At 45.4% G+C, this 22,211-nt stretch overlaps 1 protein-coding gene across 1 annotated transcript; it reads right to left on the reverse strand.

Annotated features, from left to right (window-relative positions):
* Nucleotides 1-3,705: 3,705 nt before the first annotated feature.
* On the reverse strand, nucleotides 3,706-21,891 carry PRDX3 (peroxiredoxin 3). Its single transcript, XM_033943551.1, has 5 exons — nucleotides 21,607-21,891; nucleotides 21,388-21,523; nucleotides 19,956-20,059; nucleotides 9,917-10,082; nucleotides 3,706-3,897 (listed from the first exon to the last, which is right to left on the reverse strand). The coding sequence occupies exons 1-5, from the start codon at nucleotides 21,843-21,845 to the stop codon at nucleotides 3,847-3,849; spliced, it is 696 nt and encodes a 231-aa protein (XP_033799442.1). The 5' UTR covers nucleotides 21,846-21,891; the 3' UTR covers nucleotides 3,706-3,846.
* Nucleotides 21,892-22,211: the final 320 nt, after the last annotated feature.

Below are 22,211 nucleotides of genomic sequence, written 5' to 3' on the forward strand. Positions count from 1 at the left end.
TCCTTCCACTTCTGAAGCAGATGATCAGGAAACCCTGGGTCTTTGTACAACGCGGGCGGGAAACGCCATCTCCGGGAGCCCACACTGCCCGTCCCCATATCCAAGGTACTCCAAACAAAAGCATGATCAGAAACGCAATATGGGCCAATCCCCGCATCTCTCACCGAAGAAAAAAGGCTAGAAGAGAAGAGCCAATAATCAATCCGGGATTGGGTGCCGTGAGCCCGAGACAAATGCGTATAATCACGTACCCCGGGATGCAGCACGCGCCAAATGTCCACCAGATCTAAAGAAGAACACAGCAGGGGGATTCCCCTAGACGAATCCCTGCGCTCATGGGGACGGGGATCAGACTTATCTAAACAAGGCTCATGAACAATATTAAAATCACCACCCATTACCAAGGGTACCCCAGGAAACCCGGTCAGCGCTTTAAACAGGCGAGTGTAAAATACTTTATCATAGACATTCGGTGCGTAAATATTACAAAGGAGAAGAGACTTTCTAGCCAACGTGACATGAGCCAGCACAAACCTTCCTAGTGGGTCCTCATAAATCCCGTGTACTACAGCGTCCAACGTCTTGCGCAAAAGAATCAATACTCCAGACTTACGGTGTACAGCGGCTGCTCCCACCACCCTCCCCACCCACCAGCGAGCAAATTTATCATGTTCCGAAGAGGTCAGGTGCGTCTCCTGTAAGAAGGCAACATCCGCCTTGTGTCTGTTTAGAGTCTGCAATATTTTCTGTCTCTTAACAGGTGAAGTAACCCCGTTAACATTCCAAGATATGAATTTAACCATCAGAAGCCATAAAGGCCCAGAACATAGGACAACCCAGCAACGGAGTATAAGGATGGTGAGGCCGCCCCAGCCTACAGACCCACCAAATCCTCAACTCTATCTCAGCGGTGAGCAAACTCCCAAAATGCTTACTGAGACCTTGAGCCCCGGGAGAGACCCCCCCCCCAGCCAGACCTCCAGGCCACTAGAAGTAGAATGTTACTGAAACCAAAAATACCTGAACAAGCAGAAGAAAAAAAAAGAAGGAAAGAAATCCGTCCCCAGCAACCCCCCCACTCCCAACAATCCCCCTGTCCCCTAATCCCCATTGGGATAGCCCCCCTGCCCCCCCCCGTGAAACTTCTGCGTCCCTGAGGACAACCAGGGTCGCCTCGAGCCCCCAGAGCCCCCCTCGTTCTGTCCAATCCCAGCAACAAATGCACAAACCCTCCACATCCCAACCCAAGAATCCTACTAAGAAGCCCCTACTGAAGGGGAAGGGGAAAAAGGGGCTAATCCGCTGCAAAAGAATCTCCCCCCGCAGCAAACCCCCCCCTCTCCAAACCCCGAGCAGCCGGAACCAGAGTCAAGGGATATAGTGGCCGCTAGTCCCCACCATAGAGCAGAAAAAGTATAGTCACCCTTAGCCCAATTCTACACGTCCCATCAAGCATCCAATCCCAGAAAGATAAGAAACAACCTCAGAACTCCCACTCCCACCCTCACAGTTCCACCAGTACACCTAGCACCCTAATACATCCACTACACATACACCCCCCGCCCCCACAATCAAACACCCCGCCAGACACCAGTGCGTTCAACAAAAGGGTCCCAAATAAAATCAATTAAAATGTAACAAAGATAAGGCACAGCAGCCCAAATTGCATAACAGAGAATCATAAGCTGGTCGCAAGTTCCCCAGGCCAGGAACAGCAGGCCCCATCCAAGGGAGCTCCCAAGGAAGAAGGAGGGGAATCCCCTCCCCCACCCGGGGTAACCAGCAAAGTCAACAGGCCGGCTGGCAGGGATGGCAGATGGTAACAAGTCCAAAAGTCACAAAGTCATAGATCCAGCGCATAGGTCAAACACATTAGCTGCCCTCAGCATGGACCCATCAGCTCTATGGGGTAGCCGAGCTGGTAGAGGGGATCGCCATCTGGGCCACAAAGTGTGATGCGGCCTGCAGGGTGTCGAAGAAGTGAGGTTTACCCTCGTAAAAGATCTTAAGCTTTGCAGGATATAGCAATGCGAACTGCACGTGTTTGCGGTGCAGATCCGCGCAGAGGGTGGCATAGGCTCGCCGCTGACTGGAGACCCGAGGAGAGTAATCCTGGAAGCATAGGACGCGGTGATTTTCATAAAGAAGTGGCCCCTTCTGTCGGATGGCGCGGAGGATCTCCATTTTGTGCACATAGTTAAGGAGCTTAAAGATCACCACCCGCGGCTTTTCAGAAGGGGCCCGCCGAGGTCCAAGCCGGTGAGCTCGTTCAATCCACAGGGGCCCCGCAGCAGAACGCAACTCCAAGGTCTCAACCAGCCAGCGCTCCAAAAACTCGCGAAGTTCCGCTTCGGTAACTGATTCCGGCAAGCCCACCAGGCGCAGATTCCCCCGTCGAGAGCGATTCTCCGCGTCATCCAGCTTATCCTCCAGTGATCGGACCCGGGCTTGCAGGTCGGTCTGTGTGGTGGAAACCTGAGCCACGGTGTCCTCCAGCGCAGACACTCTCTGGCAGCAACCCGCAAACTCTCCCCCCAGAGACTCCAACCGGCTGTCCACCACCTCCAGCTTGTCCGTGATGGATTGAAGACGCGGATCTAAGGAGGATTTAATGGCGTCCTTCACCTCCGACACGATCGCCTGTAGCCATGCTGGGTTTACCGTCCCCCCATCCGGGCCCTCACCGTCCGCCATCTTAGGATCCGCCGGTTTTAATTTTTCTTTTTCCCGACGCAGCGTCTTAGCAGCCATCGGGTCCCCGGGCCGTAGGCAACCGCCGCTGAAATCGTGCGTCGCCGAGATTAGGTCGGAGCAGGGGGAAGTGAAGTTGCCCGGGCCAAATTGCCGATAAGGAGAGCGGGGCTCAGGAGCTCGAGGCACACGCGTCTGCTCTCTAGCTCCGCATCACGTGACCCCCTCACAATCTATTTAATGTACCTGGGGCAATGGGTGGATTAAGTGACTTGCTCAGGGTCGCAAGGAGTAGCATGGGGTTGAATTCACAACCTTGAGGTGCTGAGGCTGTAGCTTTAACCACTGTGCCACTCACTCCCCTAATAGAAGAGTCTGAACCCCACCATCCTTTTATGTGAAAAAGATTCCCATGTAACTTTTTTAGAGTCTGCTTATGGACTCTTGCCACAAAGGGAGTCCAACACCCTCACAGTTTTAGATCTGCTACTTTGACATTTTTCCTCCATGCCAAAGATCCTGTTTGTGGACGCCTGTGCTGCCAAATTCATGTCATGTGCCAGCTTCCCTTAACAGAACCGTCTCCCATTTGTTGCACCAGTTTAAAGCAGTCCTTATAGCACCGTATGGGTTGGTTGCTTTATTGTCAGGCTGTAGGTTCAGACTCATGGTAAAGTGCTTGAGCATAACATGTGAATTAAAGATACCGTCTGAATGAGAGGAGGGAAGTGAGGGTGAAGCTGGTGCGAAGGCAGCACCAGTACTGTCAAGAAGAAAGCAGCCCATTAGATCTCATGTGGCAGCGTAATAAAAAGCTTTCTACTGCAATTATCTGCATAGCTTTTCTCTCTTACCTGGACTAATACCAATACACACACACAAGTAGTAGATCTGGACTATCTAAAGAAGATAATGCTCTATTTCCTTTTTATTATATTTTTGAATGTACATTTTTTACATCCATGCCGATTTGGCAGTATTATCAAGTTTTAATAAAGTATAAATGAAATGAAATGCACTGAAGAGAAAAATAAATTTATTTAGAAATCAATCACTACATTATTTCCAATCTCATTTATGGGCAGAGTCTTTTTCACACTTTATTCTAGTTCATCTTCATCATTAGTTCGGGGAAGAAATCCAGCAGCGTCAGATCTATTTCACATTTTGAAAGTACTCCTTGGAGGCTTCTGGGCTGGGTTTAATCTGCAGAATGATGAAAAATCTGGTTTTATACGATATTAATGGTAACCCGTGATGGGCCACTGTTACATGCTATTTGATACTCTGACAATGTCAATAAAAATTGTTTTCACTTTAAAGATTGAGGGGCCACTTGATAAATGGTTATAGAGTTACAAATGTCTTGAAGCATTGCTGCGGTGAAGGGTTAGAAAGAAGAACAGAATCCCTTCCAGATTCTAATCTCAAAACAACTGACCAGAGCCAAACCCAGCAACACCTGGAGCTACCAAGACCTTGTCTAGTTTTAAATGAACCATTTGCTGAGCAGCTGAACTTGACCTGTGAGCAGAAGACTAAATGTTTTAATAAAAATTAAAAAAAGATAATTGCCCAGTTACCAGTTCCACCCACAGCTTGTGCTATCTGGAGTTGAAACCAGACAACGATCAGAGTCCAGACCTTAGACATCATACTTCAACCCTGCACAGGCTGCTACTGGCACATTAATGCAGTTACAATCATAAAGACGAGGTGAGCTGAACACACAGAAGTCAGGGCTGCCATGTGTGGACATTTGAAGGAGGCATGGAAGTGTCTAACTAGAGAGAAAATTATGGCAGATAAAACTAAACTAAAACTTAGTTCTATAGACTGAGTCAGTCATCAACCAAAAGGAGCTCGACTCGGTTAACAATAATGTAATACATAATACATAAACTTGACAAGGAAAAATAGACTGAAATTGTTAATTTCAAAAATGTTTAGCAAACAAAAAGTTTTCAGAACTTTCCGGAACAAAGCAAAAGAACCTAAACTCCTTAATGTAAGCGGTAAAGCATTCCAGAATTTGGTTAATTTAAAAGCAAAATAACAAAATCTCTTAAAGGTTCTGTCTTTACCACTGAGAGAGGGAAATGTAAGTTTTAATTTTTGAGAACTTCTGGCAAGATGAGATCTAGCAACATTCCAGTCTAAAGGAATCAAAGTGGCAAAAATGCCAAACAGGATCTTTCTACGTCTACAATTGATCAGTGTTAAAGATCATTTTACTTTCAAATGTCCAAGTTTATTTAAGATTTGATGGATCGCTTAATCAAACTGCAAAGTTATGTACATCACTAAAATCCATACAACTTTCAGGGGGACAAAGCATGCCACATATAATCACAAACAAGACTTATGAATAGTGAGGAAAGAAATACAATATTTTAAAGAAAATAAGACAAAAGGGAGGGTGACATAAGAAAGAAGGTCGCAGGGCAGACCCTAAGGAGTGATTCAAGACAAGAGTGCTAGCAGTTGAAGGCATCTTTAAAAAGAAAGCATTTCAACTTACTCTTGAATCGGTCTAACATGCGTTTTCCCTTAGGTGAATAGGGAGAGAATTCTACTGTTGTGGAGTCATTACAGAGAAGATGTATTGTCGGAACGTATTGAAAACCTTGAGAGAAAGAACTGTAAATAAATGCTGATTGTTAGACCTAAGAATTCTTGTAGGGGCATAACGAATTAAGAGTATCGATGAAGGCCGGGGCTTTATGAAGAAGGCATTTAAGGGTTAATAGACATATTTTATAAGATATTCTGTGAGAAACTGGAAGCCAGTGTGCTTTTTTGAGAAGCAGCGATACGTGATTGAATTTTTTTGCTTTCATAATAAGTTTTATTGAGACGTTTTGAATAATTTGAAGACGTCTTATTTCTTTTTGGGCGATTCCCATGACTAGGGCGTTGAAGTAATCAACCAACTTGTTTCCTCATATGAATTGAAGGATGTGATTGGATTTATTGCATTTGATATACTGCTTGAACATAGGTATTAAGTGGCATAACACCAATAAATATAGGCATATTTGGGGGGGAGAAAGTGCTGTTTGGTGGTGTCTGCTGAAGGAGAGTGGGGCTTTATTGCTCATACCTGCTTCCCTGATCTCACGGCAGGATTAACCAATAGGCTAAGTAGGGCCTGAAGTGGTCAGGGGGGCCCGATAAAGGAGGGCATCAACATTGTTTTTTCCAAACGGCGATGGGCCCCTCCAGAATCGATCAGCAACACGGGCCCCCCCATCCCGATCAACAATGCGGGCCCCAACCCGAACGACAACGCGGCCCCCTCCCCCATCGACAGAAAGTAACACAAGCAACCAACACGCGTAAGAAAGGCAACAGGAACTGTAATTGTGCAAGCGTTGTTGCTTGCCCAAAGCTTCCCTCTGATGCAGCTTCCTGTTTCCGCCTGGGTGCATGGTGGGGTGGGGCAGGGTAGGAGGCACAATGTACTCGTGTGCCTAGGGGCCCTCAACGAATTAATCCTGTCCTGCCTGATCTACAGCAGCATTTGCTGCGAATTGGGCAGGCACGGAGAAAGACACCTCTGACATCATCAGGCCCTAATTCATCTGGCTCAAAAACGCTACCACTACTGTGGCGCGCAGCCACAGGGCGTGCCCTAAGGGGCACGCTAGGCCCCTTGGAGCCAATTGGAGACAAGAGGAGCAAGATTTGATTTTATGGTTTATATTGTGCTAGTTCAAGTAAAATAAATCTTTTCCTGTTATATTATTTCTTTGTTTATGGGGAAAGGAAAGGAAAGGTTACAGCCTCCACCCCGGTCTTTTCAGGCCCAATGGATCGCCACCTTTTGGTAGGAACTACTAGCACCTTACAGGTGAATAAAGTTGCTCAGATATCAGAAGCCTCATTGAGCTCTCCGGAGCAAACTCCTCCTCTTCCTCCTGATTTCCCTGTCGATTCAGGTTCCGGAGTAGGTCCTGGTGCTTCTTTGGAAGCTGCAGAGGCCCAAACTGATCTGGTTGTTTCCTACTCTAATATGCCTCAAACGTCTACATTTAGACATGAATCTAGGCAGGATTTATGGTTAATTAATGTGAGGATGGAGAAGTGATTGAAATCTGTCATAACTCAGTCTCAAATGTTCGAGAGGTTGTTGTTAAGTTAGAGAATGTCGATTCAAATATCAACGTATTGGATGCACATATGCTTAAAACAGATAAACAGGTTTCTAACCTTCAAGGACTCTCCATATCTGTCATAAAACATTTTCATATTATTCATTCTAAGTTAGAAATGATGGAGAATTCAGCAAGGATTAGAAACCTACATTTGATAAACTTTCCTGTTACCCACTTGATCTCTCCTGAGATATTTTTTCAGAAGTATCTTGGGGATAACTAATCCTGATTCAATACCCATCTCTGCTCTTTATTATATTCCTAGAAAACAAAAGACATTTCGGTTGAACAGGGAGTAGATCAATTGACTACTATAGAAACTGACCCGACACAATTTCTGAAAGATTCCCAAGACACGAGCCAGACTAGATTCACTCTCCTGGTATCTTGTGTGAATGAGAGAGACAAGCCATTAATCATGAAATTATACTTGAAGAATAAATTGGCAATGTTTTATGGAGCAAAGATTCAAATTTTTCCCAGCTTAGACAGAAAGCCTTTTTGGCTTTGAAGTCTAAGGTGTTAGATCTAAGTGGTACTGTCTTTTTTAAAAGTTCCCGTGCAAATGCTTGGTTACATTTCAAAGTAAAGATTGTGTTTTTCGACTCAATTCAACTAGAACAATTCTTAGGTCAATTTGATAAATAAACTTCTTAGGTTATATTGGTTTTGTACTTAGTATTGACAGATTTCTGTTACTATGGAGGAGATGATGTTTATTTACTGCAGGAGATTTGAAGGATGTAACGATCTTTCAATTTTCTTTTGAAATTTTACATTGATTGGCAAATTTCTCTCCGCAGATTGGGCTGGATAGGATTCTTGCCTTTGAGCTGTAATTGATTTACTTATGTTGTTTACTTTTATGGTATTCCTATTTTCTATATACTCGAGGTATTCATGTTAAAAAAATTTTCAATTAAAAAAAAATATATATATATAGGCATATTTGGAGGAGGGGGAGGGGTTTGAGCGCAAGATAAATTGGTTTCAAAATGGTGCTGATTGCCAGAAAGTGATATTAACCCACTACATGCTAGTCTTACAGTTCTGCTTTTCTTAAAGAAATAGAAATCAGAATGGCAAATCCAGGCCTAGATAAAAAATGGAGAAAGATGCCACCTTAATGTTACATCTCAGTGACTTGTATTCAACAGCCAGAGCTTCTGAGGCACTGACTGTTGCAAGATTATCTTCTCATTCAAGGTAGAGATAACGGGGACAAAAAATTTCACCATCTACCCTGTCCCTGGAATTTACATTACATTACATTACATTTGTGATTTCTATTCTGCCTGTGCCTTGCGGTTCTAAGCGGATTACAGTTAAAAGAGATCAGGACATTACCGAGAGAATTACATTACAACGATTTAAGTAAATTACATGTTGTGGTATAGAAATACAAGTATAAGATATCTGGATTTATCGATAGAATAGCTTGACAGGGTTCAAGTAGTTACAAGGTTCAGTGGGGAAAACAATATAGGCTACTGAAGAAAGATACCTAACTTTGAAGGAATCAGTTGAGTGGATACCTAAGGGAGATGCTTATTTAGGAGAAGGTTAAATGGATACCTAAGGGAGATGCTTATTTAGGAGTTTGGATATTTTTGGTAAATGAGGTTCAAGGGGATGACTAGTGTGTTATTTGCTGGGGAGAGTGCAGGTGTGATTGGGGAGGGGAATATTAAGTAAGGACGTGTTTTTTGAAAAGAAATGTTTTGATTTCTTTCCGAAACACTTTGATGTCTGTTGTTTTGATCATCAGTTTGGTGATGGTGGGGTCAATTTTCGCTGCCTGAGTTGCTAGAAGGCTGTCGTAAAGTTTCTTACGTCGGGTATCATTATGAGGGGGGAAGGTGAAAAGATTCTGAGTTCTTCTTGATCTGGGTAGTCGGTAGCGGCAAAGACGGTTGTTCAGGTAATTGGGGGCCATACCATGGGTTACTTTGAAAAGTAAGCAGTAGAGTTTGAATTGAGTTCTTGCTTTTATCGGAAGCCAGTAAGAGTCTACATAGGCGGGTGTGACGTGGTCGAATTTGCTGAGCGAGTAGATGAGTCTGATAGCTGTGTTCTGAACGGTCTGTAGTTGTTTTATCATAGTATTTGGGCAAGGTAGGTAGAGGCTGTTGCAGTAATCTAAGGAGCTGAGTATGAGGGATTGTACAATGATCTTGAAGTGTTCTTTGGAAAAGAATTTTATTATTTTTCTTAGGTTTCGCATGGTGAAATTTAACCATCTCCAGCCAAACTTGCTAAGATACATTGGTGAACCGATATTGGCGCGCGAACAATCCCGACATTCACACGCAAGACAAATGTGCGCTGCCCTATTGCCTTCCCATTTGTGCTCAGGGGGGAGGGGTTTGGGGGGAACCCCCCCAATACACTCCCATTCTCGTTGAGAGGGGGTGTGGGAGGAACCCCCCAATACACTTACAAGTCCTGGTCTCCTCACCTGAACTTTAAATTTTCCACTCTGAGGGTGTGTGTGGGTGGGAAACCCCCCTCCCCCCACTACAATGAGGGAGATGCCGACGCACACCATTGCCGCAAACCCCCCCTCCCCAATCCACTTACCATTTGAGCCATAAAGGAAATAGGGCGGCATGCATTTGTTCGGCATGCAAATGTTGGGGCGGGATTGTTGGCGCGTCAATGTCCTTCACGCTACTGATGGTGTACCGATACATTCTATCCCCAAAATTAATCTCCTCCAGCCTACAAAAATCAACTACTCTCTCACAACTCTGTTTCATTGATCCCAACAGTCTCTGCTGGATTTTGGGGAGGTATTTAAGCCTCAGTTCAGTGTTCCTGCTGCCTCTCAGGGCATGGCCAAGCTTTATTCTGTTCCTCCAACTGATTCTGTCAGTGTATTCTAAGCCTCATTCTGGCATCAGATTTTTTACTACAGTTTTGCAGGAATCCCATAGCAACCACTTCCATCCCTGCAGATTCTGCAGGATCCCATGATCTCCATTCCCATTCAGCTCTCTGTGTCAAGAATCATAATTGTAAAACATCCAAAGACATTATTTCCCTCTCCAGCAACAGAGCTCACGTACCGTTGGGGAGTTAGGAGTCCAGTTAGCAGGACAGACCTCCCCATGTGTGTCCACAAACTGGAAAGCCTTCACCAAGCGCAATGTCTCTTCTACGCTGCGTCCCACTGGCAGGTCATTCACGCTCAAGTGCTTAATGATGCTGTTTGGATCTATGATAAATAAGCCCCTGTGAACAAGGAAGAGGATTTCAGCTTTTATATCTGCAGATCAGTCACAGAAATTCCAAAACTCAAGATGAATCAAGATGAAAATAAAAAGCCACCAAGTCATCAATGTCCTTCACAAAGCAAGTATGAAACCAAGCCTTTGCTCGATGCCCCTCGTCTCACTCCCCATCCCCTGCCTCACTATTGAAGATCCACAGTAGCAGGTTGATCAAGGCACTTGCACTTCCAGACATTTCTGACCAGTTAAACCCACTTCTGAGAGAGCCAGAAGTGGATTTAACTGGGGCAGCTTGAAGCTTTTGCTTGTCTGGGCTGTATTTTGTTTGTGGTCTTAGACTTAAAAGTTGCACATTTACTTTTCGGCTCACTTCTGGCAATATGGCTTCCGGAACAGAACAATTATTTTCTAGAGGAATATTTGTTTTCTTTTTTAAAAAAAGTATTTCATCTCATTGTACACCTACCTGTCATTTATATAAAGAAAAAAAATTGCCAAAGAGAATGAAAAAAAGAAGATGATGAAAGAGTTCAGAAGTAATGTAACTTATGGTGGCCATTAAGCAAAGTGGATTTTGGAAGAGGAAGTAAACCAAGTGAACATCTGCTGCTGCTGCTGCTTCATTTATTTATATTAAATGTTCTCTCAAGGGAGCTCAGAACCGTTGACATTATTCAGGAACTCAAACATTTTTCCCTGTCTGTCCCAAGGAGATCACAATCTATCTAATGTCCCTGGGGCAATAGGGGGATTAAGTGACTTGCCCAGGGTCACAGGGAGCAGCGTGGGTTTGAACCCACAAAAATAGGGTGCCGAGGCTGGAGCTTTAACCACTGCGCCACTCTAGTATTCAAAGTGTAGCAAAAGAGAGCCAAGTATAGAACAATGAAGCCATTGTGACATCACTGATGAGGTTGGCTCTTAATGGTAGAATGAGGCATTGTGACATCACAATCTCAGCTCCGGTTACTAGAGACAGAAACTTTTCACACTATTTATTTATTCAGTTTTCCATCCCATTCTCCCAGGGGAGCTCAGAATAGTTTACATGAATTTATTCAGGTACTCAAGCATTTTCCCTGTCTGTCCTGTGGGGCTCACAATCTATCTAATGTCCCTGGGGCAATAGGGGGATTAAGTGACTTGCCCAGGGTCACAGGGAACAGAATGGGATTTGAACCCACAACCTCAGGGTGCTGAGGCTGTAGCTTTTAACCACTGCACCATTGCATCAGGACTAAATCCAGAGCTAGATGCACTAAACAGGGTCGGTAATACTGTGTGGGTCTGCTGCAATCCGATTTTTGACCAATTCCAAAAGAACAATTGATGCACAAACAAGTTTGCATGCAAATGATTTGCGCAGAGGTTCGCCATAATCCCTGTGTCTCTTGTCCGACGGATTGCTGCGAGAGCAACTCACGCATTTACAGAGCCGGCAGGGGAAGCCCTGAAGCAGCTTCCTGCCACTCAGCTGTTTGGGGCAGGAAACCTTTTTTTTCCTTTAATGAACACAGATGTTGTGTGTGTTACCCACACAAAATATCTGTCCCCATTAAAAAAAAAAAAAAAAAAGTTGTGCCAGCAAGCCCTCCTGACCACAGCCATCACTCTTCCACCCCCTCCCCCACCAAAAACTCCCCTGATGATAATAGCCATCCCATGAGAAACAAGAGGAATGCCGACTCCCTCCTGTCTCAGCAACCAGCACCAGTGAAAATTGGCAGGAGTGAATCCCCCTCCCGGCAGCAAAAAAATGGCAAGAGAGATGGCTACTCCCTCCTGCCACTGGATGCTGCTAGTAGTACTAATGCTCCCCCCGACCCCCCCCCCCCCCCCCGAAGTTAAGAGAAGGAGGGAAGCTTGGTCCCTCCTGCTCCAAGGCCCATCAGTCCAAAATGGCAGGCCTTCCCCTCCCCCCCCTCCCTGGTGCATCATGTGATGCATGGTGAAGGGCCTAAGGCCCTGATTGGCTCAGATGCCTAAGGCCCCGATTGGCTCAGATGCCTAAGGCCCCTTCCCTTGAAACAGACCTTTTTTGCATGGCCAGATTGGAGAACAAGTGATCATGCACAGAACCACGTAGTGAGCTGTTTTGTGCATTGGGTCGGCAAATCCGATAGTCACTAAACCAGTTTAGCAACAATCATGAGATGATCGTTGACTTTAGTGCATCTAATGCCCAGTCCTTCCTGCAGGCCCCTCCCTCACCAACAGAAAGAACCCCTTTGACAGCAAAAGGGAGCGAGGAGAATATTATAGAGAATGAATAATTAGACTGGGTGACATTAAGGACTTTTTGGTAGAGCAGATTTATACTGTGTGTATTTTTATTCTATCTTTAACACTGTGATGTGTTTGTTGATGTTCCAAACCACAGTTGTTTTTGTAGAAGAACAGTATAAAAAATAAATCAATAATGAAAGCAAATGATGCCCACAGTGTGTTCTGCAGTCCGTGTCTCAGGGGCATGTGCTTTATTTAGATAAAAATACCGTTTCAATAAAGGTCTCCAACTTTGGAATCAGATTCTTCAGGAAGAAAACAAGTCAGAACAAAACTGAATTCCCTTTAAAGTACTAAGTGAATTACTTTGTCCATGTGACTGCATCACTATCTGTGTCTGACACACAGTTGGTGTCTAAAGTCTTTGGAGACACATGTCCTCCCCTGCCACCTCCAGACCTCTCTATCCTTTCAGAACAGCCCCTCTCTCACAGTCCCTTACAGAGCAAGAGCTGAGATAGCAGAAGTGGTTATCTTGGCAGAGATGGTTTCCTAGCTTAGAGAAGGAGCTTTAAAAAAAGGGTGTGAAATCAAGTGAAAAACTTTCCTAGCAGCCTCTGGCATTTCTACATCTGATGACCTCTTCCAAAGCAGACAAATGTAAAATGTTCTACCTCCAAACCTCGACACTGAATGGAAGCTCCTCTCTCTCCATCAGCAATCAACCTGTACCCCCTCCCCCCCTCCGACGAATACACACATCCAGCAGCAACACACAATACAATACACTTACGTTTCTCTTTAAAGTAAGCGTCTGTAATATTTGAAAAATCTGGGCCCCTGTTTAGGAGGGTCTGTCCCGTAGAGCTAGAAGTTATCTTTTTAACTTTTGACACTGGAGTGCTGGGGTGGGGGGTTTGGGATGGGAGGGTTTGGGTCTCTTAGGTCGCTGTGAAGGATTAACACGGATGTCCTTGCGCAGTCTGCTGTTGTATTCTGTATTGTTGTTGAGTTTAGTGTATAAACATATGGAACAAAAATTTCAATAAACATAAAAAATAAAAAAAGGTAGTGTCCGTTTTGGTCTCTCTGCATTTCTTATAGCAGTGTCTCGCAAACTCTCTGGAACTGCGGCACACCAAAACTCGGGGCCGTGGCTGGAGGGCATCCGGAGGTGCATGGATATCAATGCAATGATGTCATTCACATGTGTGATGTCATCGCAGCAATGTCTGCACTAGAGAACTGCACAGGAACGGGGACATAGGGAATCCTGCGGGTTCCCCCTTCAGGTCACGGGGATCCCATGGAGATGCCCTCCTAGGGTCGCGGGGATCCTGTGGGGACACCCTTAGGGTCATGGGGATCCTGCGGGGTTCGATGCAACTCGTCTTCTTTTTCCTACCTGCCCTGCCGCAGCACACAGCCGACCGAAAGTCTTCCCTGATGTCAGTGCTGATGTCAGAGGGAGGGCTTAAGCAAAGCCCTCCCTCCCTCTGACATCAGCACTGACATCGGGGAAGACTTCCAGTCGGATATGTGTGCTGGGGCAGTGCAGGCAGGAAATAGAAGACGATCCTCACGGCTCGAGCTCCATTTTGCTTGCAGATGAGGGCTGGGAGGCGGAACACAAAAGGGGGGAGGGAGTGCATTTTTGGCACAAGGCATGAACTTGGAAAAGAGGATGAAGGAAGGGAGGGAAAGAGATGCTGAGATGGGGGAGGGAATGTGTTTTTGGATACAGAAGGCATGGACTTGGGAGAGAGGAAGGGAGGGAAAGAGATGGTTGTGTATGGAATGGAATGGAAGAAAGGAGAATTTCTGGTCATAGGGAGGGAGTGAGGTACAGACAAGAGGGAGAAATATTGTGGTGGAAAGGAAACAGTGGGACACATTGAAATGGATGCAAGAGGGAGGAATGTTGGACATAGTGATGAAGAGAATGAAGGGAGAGATGCGGCATGGTGCTGGAGAGGGGTGATAGAAGGAGAATTATTGGGCATGGGGCTGGTGGGCAGGCACAAAAGATGAGAAAGGGATAAATGCTGGACCATGGTAGTTGGAACCAATAGACAGCAACAGAAGAATTTACAGAAGATGGGAAAGCGGAAAAAAGAAAATGGGACCAACTTTATGGAAAAATAAGTCTCCAGACAACAAAGGTAAAAAACAGAATTTGTTGACTAAAATATGTTAGCTTTGGGAAATGCATATAGCAGATGTCTTTGTATTGTGTTCAAAAGAAAAGGAAATGCATTTCTGGTTTTATTTCAACAGTGCTGACCCTTGCTGTGGCTGGTGGGGATCCCCAAGCACCACCAGCAGAGGACCTCCTCTAGAGATGGCCAGAACTCCCCTCCACCAAGCACAGCAGTCACTGGCACATCCATGAGCCACTGAGGTGCCAGCATCTGTGACTCAGGGACGCTACTGCTGCCTGCCAAGCTTGGCAAAAGGGACCCCCGGCCAACTGCAAAGTAAGTCCTCAGAGAATAGCTTGGGGGTTCTCATCAGCTGAGTATTTATATTTTATATTTACATTAGAGGCTCTGGTAGAAACCCATTTACAAAGTATGTATTCTTCCCAATTAATATTTCCAAATTAATAAAGTCTCTTTGCTTATTTGTAAATGGGTCTCTACCAGAGCCTTTAATTCAGTAGCATAATTAAATGAAATAACTATTTCTGAAGTTTATAGGGACGGGCGGGGACAGAGGGGATTCCTCGCGGGGACTGGTGGGATTTCTGTCCCCGCGCAACTCTCTAGTCTGCACATGCAGAGGCCCTCCAGCCAGGGCCCTGAGCGGCCAGTGTGTGTGTGTGTGTGTGGGGGGGAGTGATGATGGAAGATGAGAGGTGCCAGCTGGCTGCCTACAGGGGGGCGCCTGGTGCCACGAGAGACACATCCTGTGGGCAGTCAACTGGTACCCCTCCTCCTCATGGCACACTAGAGCTCATACAGTAGAAACCTTCATTTCACAGCCAGCAGAAGGAAGGTGAAGCGTCTTGTGGGATTACATGTGCTATTATTTTAAGACATCTTTAGGAGCCCTTAATAGCTGATAGTTTGAATGAATCCCAGTTTCTCAAATCTTCTAAAGACATAATAAATAAACGGTCAATGCTTCTTGTGGCTTTCAAGACAGAGCTAGAGAAAAAGGCTGTTTTGAAATTATATTTTTTGAAAAAGCAAGATGTGTTCTATGGCCAACGAATAACAATTTTTCCTGATGTCTCTACATACTCAATTGAAAAGGAAACAATTCCTCCAGCTAAAGCCCAAGGCTTTGGCAGTTGGAGCTGCTTTCTTTTTAAAATTCCCATGGAAAAGCCTTATCTCGTATGGAAGTGACAAATATGTATTTTTTGATCCAGTCCAGCTAGAAGATTTTATAAAGGAAAAAACCTTTGCTGAAAGTTTAATTTCTAATTTGCTATTTTTCAGTTTAGGAGGATGTTGTATGATATAGAAGTAACCCACAATTATGCCTCTCAAAGCTGGGGACCATCATAATGTGGACTAGATCATGGTTGATTAATTTCCCGATTTATGTTTCAGTGTATTTTATATACAGCTGTTTTGTGGATATTCAAGAATATTTGTTATTATTGTTAACGAATAATCAAAATAAAGGGGGAAAAAGTTGGCTCCTCTGACTACATCCATAGGAACTGGCAGCAGTGCCAATGTCCAAAACTGTACCACGTCCTGCCATTCAGTGCCTGCAGCTCTTCACTCCCCCCTAGCCCTGAAGAGCAAGGCACCACAGCTTCCAGCCAATACCTGCAGAGGGAAGGCCGCTCCATGTCCTTTCACTCACTCCCCTTTCTGCCAACCGAACTGCGACATAACAACGTGACCGGCAATCTGCCACCCAGACCTCCTTACAAGGCTGTCCCTACTGGACAATGCGGTAGGAAAATCTCGGATGTGGGGCGCTGTTACCTGCAGTTTTTCTAAAGCATTGTGATTGTCTCAATCTGTGTCTTTCGTCCAAAGTGAACCCATTATTGCCCTGTTAATATGGGCTGTAGAAAATGGTCACAAGCTCCACCCACTGGGATTTCTGCCCGTCTGGGAAGCCACCACTTTCCTTCTTGGCCATACCCTCATAACTGTTTATTGAAAGCTCCTAGATTGCTACTTGAGTCAATTCAGAGCGGTTTACATGAGCTTCTATAATGGTGTTATGATACAGAATTTGAGGGGTGCTTCAGATGGTGTACATTGATGCTTTTGGGCATCTTGGTATTCTTTACTGAGTATACAGTATTTACCACCATCTTCACCATATATTTACCCTATATATACATTCATTTTACATATTTATAAAAATCACATTTATTTTATATATACTTCTAGTTTTCTGTGTTTTATTTATCATATACTCAACTTTGTGTATTTCTGTGTAATGCCAAGGCATCAGTCTGGACCCTAAACTTCCAGTCCCAAAAACAGTTGAGCTGGGACTGAAGTTTGGCTGCAATCAGATGCAAGCTAGAGGGGGAAGAAGCAGAGGTCAACACCTTTCTTGTTACTTTCTGGATACTTCTTTACTTTGTACAAAGTACAGTTTCAACGTAAAGAGTTACAAGTGGAAAGTACTGTATGGCACAAAATGTAACTCATTACAAGTGAAAGTTCTGACAATTGTAACAAAGTAACTAGTTTGTTACTACTCAACTCTGACATGATCTCATGTGCATGGGAGAAGTCAGATCATTCTGCATCAGGGATCAATCTGTGTTATGATCATTTGATGTTACTGTGTGTGTATATATATATGGGCTACTTCTTCCATCCGATATCTGGGTGTCCTCATTCCTAGGGACTTAACCACTCTTTATTCCATAAATGTATTGCCTTTGCTCTCTCAAACTGAACAGCGCTTACAGGCGTGGCGAGCTTATCCTTTGACGTTAATGGGTAGGATCGCTTTGTATAACATGATGGTGATCCCACAATGGCTTTATATTTTGCAAACTTTACCTATTCTTTTATTGCACACACATCTCCGACAGCACCACCGTTCAGTAATACGATTTCTATGGGGGGGGGGAGTAAAATATCTAGGATTACTTTGCATAACTTATCATTACCTACCTCCCAAGGGGGTCTGGGTCTCTTACACCTAGGTAAATTTAACGAGGCTTGCCAAATCCGGCATCTGAATGACTGGTTCTGTAACACCTCATATTTTACGGCTACGGGGGTGGAATGTTTAGCTTTTACCCCCTACCACTTTAGTTACCTACTGCATGTTAGTTGCCTACCCAAAAGGGAGGAGAGTTATGGTGATTTGTTTTTGCTTCCCCTGCGAAAACTTTGGAAATCTCTTTGCCAGCGACTGGCCATTAGATATGATGTGACCCCATGTCTCCCTGTAACTGGTAATGGAGCCTTTTCCCCGGGCATGGATTTGGGTGCCCGCACTTGGTGGTCTGGGAGGGGAATGTATTATTTGTTTCATGTATTACAGTCTGATGGATCTCTCCAATCTTTTCAAACATTATGTGACTCTTCCGTGCTAGAGTCCGGTGATTGGTTCTCCTATAAACAATTACATCATTATGTCAGCTCTTTGTCTAGATCTGCTTTAAGGAGAGAAGTTCAGGACAAATTGTCAGAAGCTTTCTGTTTGACGGCTCAGGAACCCATACCATTACGCTTTCATCACCGCTTTCTACAAGACCTGGCCGGTGAACTGGACTATGCCTCTTTGGCCTTTAAATGGACTCAAGACTTACATATTACTATTTCGACGGATGTGCTTAAACAGAGTTTTTCCTTGGGAATGAAACTATTGGTATTTCCCGCAGAAAAGGAACGCTATTACAAGTTTCTGGCCCGGGCGTATTTTGCCCCAGTTCGAGCCTATCGGGCACATGCGAGTACTACTGACTGTTGTCCGAAGTGCGTGGCCCCGAGGGCCTCTTTGGGACATATGTTTTGGCTATGTCCGGGCATAAAAGCTTATTGGAAACGTGCTTGTCTACATGTTCAATCCATATGGAACTGTACCTGGAAGCCAACGAACACTTTTCTCTTTACGTTGAAATTTACTTTAACACCCAACCGTCCAGGCGCAGCAGCGTTTGTTCAAAAGACTATATTCATGGGCCTTAAAACTATTCTCCAATGCTGGCTGTCTTCACATACCCCAACTGTTTCTCATTGGCGAACACAGATGATTCAATTGGCGGGATATGAACGTTTGGCCATCACAGATATGAACTCTAAATCAGGTTCTTTATATTTACGTTGTTGGATGCCTTTTTGTGCTACTCTGACGCCAGTTGTACGCAGTAGATTGTTGAATTGATGTGTTAACTTTTCTGGCTGTTCCCATGGGAGGGAGAGGGAGGGTGGGCGGGTGGTTGGGAGATTGATTTGTTTGGGTTGGGAAGGTGATGCCTTGACTTTGTTGCTGGATTGGTTGATCTTTTGTTCTGTTACTTATTTAAATTAATAAAAAAGATTTAAACATATATATATATATATATATATAAAGTTAATAGAACTACTGGATGATTTCAAGGAAGGAGTTTTAGCTGATGGCTGGATGGAATGAAGCACAGAGGAGCCCTAATACAATTCTCTTTACCTCCCATGCATTATCCAGATTTTAATAATGCACCCATTTCAATTTAGCAGTTTTCCATTTGTATTTGGTTGATGCTTATAATCTATCTTGATCTTATTGTGGTTGAATGGACTACAAATAACCAAACTAAACTGAATGTGATAGGAAGGAGCCCGCTGATGGCGGCTCTCCAGTGAAAACTGCTTGTCCTGGGATAACCTAAGATATGTTCTGAAAAATTCAGCTCCTAGGGGGGACAGTTATTGTGGTGACACCTCACAACTGACGAGAATCATCTCAAAACAAGCCAGCAAGAAGCAGCTTCTCCATTAGCAGATATCTCCCCTGCAGCTGTCAGTGATGGGAAGGAATTACAAATGTATGAAGAGTGACTCAAGTAAAGCTGAATATGAAAAAAACAAACAAACACAACCAAAACCTGCTCAGCTTCATCAACAGAAACTGGTGGTTTGTTACAGCACCTCTGATCCATCTTCCCCATCACACTGGGCTGAAAAGAGCAACCCCCCCCCCTTCATCTCTTGCACTCCCCCACCCTCCCTCCAAACCCCATCCTTCTGCATTTTGTTTTTATGAATTACCATTACATTAGTGATTTCTATTCCGCCTTTACTTTGCGGTTCAAGGCGGATTACATAAGAATTGTTATGATATTAAGAAGTACATACAGAGTATTGTACAGGGTTTCTCTGGTCCCCACTGCCCCCCCCCCCAGACAAACAAGCTGACACTGCTCAACTAGGCAGATTGAAAAGACAGGAGGTGTGATATGGAGTCTACAATTTAAATGAAAATCAATGAAACTCTTGGACCTCCGTTTTCAAATCCTGACTATCAGCCTCCCGACAGTTGATTTTTTTTCAGCTCCGACTATAATTGTTGTGCACATTTCTGGTTCCTGGACTTCATAAAATCCTTCCACCCCAAAGCTAGCTATACATCTAGATCTGGTATCTGTATCAGTTTCAAGTGTACTGGGATCCCAAAATGATCAAAAAGCACCACATATAAATAATCAATTTTATCAGCAGCAGGCTCTCACCTCAGAGCAATCCCAGATGCTTCCAGGAGCACGCCATAATCCCGAGAAATCTGCTTGGAGAGGTCCGACAGCATGGGGATGTTCATGTGACCCAAGCCTCCATTCTAGCCATGAGATAAAATCACACATTAATAAATAGGAACCATAGGAATTCATCACAAGACAGCAGGCTTAACTCCAAACAGGCTGAAAAGGCAATGGTAAAAGCCAGAAGGATGCTAGGGTGCCAAGGGAGACATATTGCTAGTAGGAAAAAGGAGGTATTGATGCCCCTGTATAAGATTCTCATGAGATCTCATTATGAATGGGACAGTGAGTCCAGAAGAAGGCTACTAAAATGGCTGATGGTCTACGTCAGCTTCTCACAAACTTTCTCAAGCCACAGCACACTAAACACAGTGATAACGGCTTGAGACTTCTGGAAGTACGCAGATGTCGACGTCTGCACATGCGCGAAGGCTGTCCAGGTGGGTCCCGAGTCACCATTGGGGTTGCAGGCAGGGAAGATGCATGGAGGAGAGGCACAGGCTACCTACAGGATGTGCCTCTCGCCGCGAGAAACGTGTCCTGTAGGCAGTCAACTGGCATCTCTCTTCCTTCTCAGTGTCTCGCGGCACACCTGAAATCTCAGGAGGCACACAGTTTGCGATTCACTGGTCTATGTCATAAGGGATGCGGGAACAGTCTTAAAGATCTGAATATGTATACTTTGGAGAGGGGAGATAATAGCTCTGTGGCATAAATGCAGAATGAGAGGGGTTAGGATGAAGTTACTAAGGAAAGCCTTCTTTACAGAAAGGTTGGTAGATGCATGCAATAGTCTTTGCAGTAGAGGTGGTGGAGAAAGCAGGGGACAGGCACTAGGATCTCTTCTGGAGGGGGATCAAGTGCCAGTGAAAAGCTCTAAGTCAGGGATCTCAAAAGCCAAATCCAGTGGGGTTTTCAGGATTTCCCCAATGAATATGCATTGAAAGCAGTGCATGCACATTGATCTCATGCAGGGAGATCCTGAAGACCCGACTGGATTGCGGCCCTCGAGAAGGGACTTTGAGACCCCTGCCCCTTGAAGGGTTCCCATAGAGCAAGGGTGTCAAAGTCCCCTCCTGGAGGGCCGCAATCCAGTGGGGTTTTCAGGATTTCCCCAATGAATATGCATTGAAAGCAGCACATGCACATCTATCTCATGCATATTCACTGGAGAGATCCTGAAGACCCGACTGGATTGCGGTCCTCGAGGAGGGACTTTGAGACCCCTGCCCCTTGGAGGTTCCCGTAGAGCAAGGGTGTCAAAGTCCCCTCCTGGAGGGCCGCAATCCAGTGTTGTTTTCAGGATTTCCCCAATCAAAATGCATTGAAAGCAGCGCAAGCACATCGATCTCATGCAGGGAGATCCTGAAGAGCTAATGACTAAGCAAAGTGGGGGCCCGTGTACCTTTCGGGGGGTGTTTATCCAGGCCAGGTGGCTGAAGTGCGAGTCCACAGACACAGCCACCACCTCGCAGTTGACATCGTGGAATTCATTCGCTTTGTCACTGAAGGCCACGATTTCCGTGGGACACACGAAGGTGCTGCAAAGGAGAAAGGGACAAGGCCGCGTGAGCAAGGGCAAGCCCGGGGGGGGAGGAGGGGGGGCAGCCGCCTCAGTACTCACAAGTCCAGCGGGTAGAAGAAGAGCACCAGGTAGCGGCCCTTGAACTCGTCCAGGCTCAGCTCGCGGAACTCCCCGTTCACCACGGCGGTGCCCTTGAAGTGGGGAGCGGCCCGGGTGACGGCAGCCGGCGGCCCAGCGCAGAGCCCGCGCCCCCCCTGCCCCCGAGAGCGCGCGCCACTGAAGCGCAACGGCGCGGGAATTCGAGCCCACCGCAGCAGCCCGCCCAAGCGCGCCGCCATCGAGCCAGCGAAGAAGGCGCGAGAAGCACCGTCCGACGCATGCGCGGGGATTCCCGCCGCGCGGCCTTTGGCCCTTTACCCCCCCCCCCCCCCAGTGGACGGAAGGAGAATTGCGATCAGCTGGAGTCGAGCCACTTTTCTGCGTTAGGCATCTTTTCAATTCAATATTAGCCATTGTGCAAATGTATCTTTTTCACTGAACCGCCCAGAACTGTTGGTGGGGCGGTATATAAGAAAATAAATTCTTCTTATTAAGCACACAAGCCACTTCTGCTATAGGTCCCACCTCTATGCGTTCGGCTAAAAGCAATGACGGTCTCGCCTTGATGAGCCACCTGTGTTCGAACTTGCCAACCTGCACCATGG

The sequence above is a fragment of the Geotrypetes seraphini genome, chromosome 4 (genome assembly GCF_902459505.1).
Source record: "Geotrypetes seraphini chromosome 4, aGeoSer1.1, whole genome shotgun sequence".
Classification (NCBI taxonomy): Eukaryota; Metazoa; Chordata; class Amphibia; order Gymnophiona; family Dermophiidae; genus Geotrypetes; species Geotrypetes seraphini.